This window comes from Sinocyclocheilus grahami, unplaced genomic scaffold (assembly GCF_001515645.1).
Source record: "Sinocyclocheilus grahami isolate Dianchi unplaced genomic scaffold, SAMN03320097.WGS_v1.1 scaffold53.1, whole genome shotgun sequence".
In the NCBI taxonomy this organism is placed as follows: Eukaryota; Metazoa; Chordata; class Actinopteri; order Cypriniformes; family Cyprinidae; genus Sinocyclocheilus; species Sinocyclocheilus grahami.
This window is the reverse complement of record NW_015505232.1, coordinates 1,890,923-1,892,216: the sequence shown is the minus strand read 5'-3', so window position 1 is coordinate 1,892,216 and position 1,294 is coordinate 1,890,923. Positions and strand designations below refer to the sequence as shown.

The following is a 1,294-nucleotide window of genomic DNA, read 5'->3' as shown; positions in this document are numbered from 1 at the left end:
AATATGAATAAATATATTTTTACTGGGCTTCATCATCTACACCAAGGTACTGATCAGTACATCAGTCCCTCTGCAGTCCTGTCCTGACTGTAACAGTTTGTGAGATGTTCATGATCTAACATAACCAAAGCCAAGCAAAAGGACGCTTCTCTTCTGCTCTCTGATTAGTTGCTTACAGCAGGAACGCTCTCGAAATCTAAGTCCCAGTCCGTCCAATCACACGGGGGCACTTCGGGCTGTTGGACTGCCTCCCAGTCGTACAGCCAATCAGTCTCCGCCTCAAAACTAAGGATTTCCATCGCTCTTGTCCAGTTGTGGAGACTTTGCCACTTATTGTTTCAGCTCCTGACAGTGGTGCAAAGCTTCACAGCATATGTGCTGACCTCCAGTCCAGCTTCACCAGGCCACACTCTGAAATGACCTGGAGTAACCTCAGCAACTTATTAGCATTACTTATTCTGTTGTTTAAGTGAGTCTCAGCACCTCAACACCAGCCAAACAATCCTCTACAGACAGCAGGAGAACTCCTCACATTGAGAGACACACATCGCACTTGACAATGAAAATGGAGTATGTTTTCCTCAGGAAAAGAGTCACATTTTTAACAAGACACAGAGGGCAGTTAGTGGTAACATGTAGCAATGTTCGTTCCTTGGAATCGATCACCCGATGCTCTCGAAATGGAAATGTTCCTTGCAGCTGCTCTCTTCTTGTTTTAGAGTTTACTCCTGCTGATCCACTAAATTTACAAAATACAAGAAGCCGTTTCAGATCCAGCCAATAACAGGAACGTTGCCACTTTACAATGTTTCGGATCCAAATGGTTCATAAAAGTTTTCAAATATGGTTATCTAATAGGAACATTTGCATGTTTGGCGAGAAAAAATAAATTCTGGCAAGAAAAACAAAACTGTGAGACTGTTGTCCTAAAAATATCCAGAGGCAAACATCTATTTACACAAATCCAAAAACAGAAAAGTTGCTTGAGGAACCCCCAAAAAACAACCACCTGTTGGGAAAAAAAACTCTCTTCTCTTCAGACAAAAATACTGTATTTTTTCTTTCAAAATTCTTTCTTCAGCATGCATAGTCAAAATGACACACATTAATATCCTTGCAAGCCAAGATGCATTCATCAGTCGCTTTTGAGTAAATTTCTTCCCAGAGGATGTGAATTTTGTCTCAATAAATTTCACAGAATAACCAAGTTGAGCTGAAGCAACCCTTTACTATGGCAGGAAAGAGTTCTACTGAGACTTTCTACAAAACAATTCTGCCAAGAGGAGTGGGAGTG

At 41.2% G+C, this 1,294-nt stretch overlaps 1 protein-coding gene across 3 annotated transcripts in view; it reads right to left on the bottom strand.

The window, feature by feature from the left end:
• The window catches only part of LOC107583396 (GRAM domain-containing protein 1B-like), an 11,148-nt gene extending 10,208 nt beyond the window's left edge, over window positions 1-940 (bottom strand). For 2 of the 3 annotated variants that reach the window (XM_016269595.1, XM_016269594.1), the window contains exon 1: window positions 177-940. In XM_016269595.1, the coding sequence (XP_016125081.1) occupies window positions 177-299 (123 nt within the window). In that variant the 5' untranslated portion in view covers window positions 300-940. The remainder of the gene's footprint in view (window positions 1-176) is intronic. The other variant, XM_016269592.1, reaches the window with a different exon arrangement.
• Window positions 941-1,294: the final 354 nt, after the last annotated feature.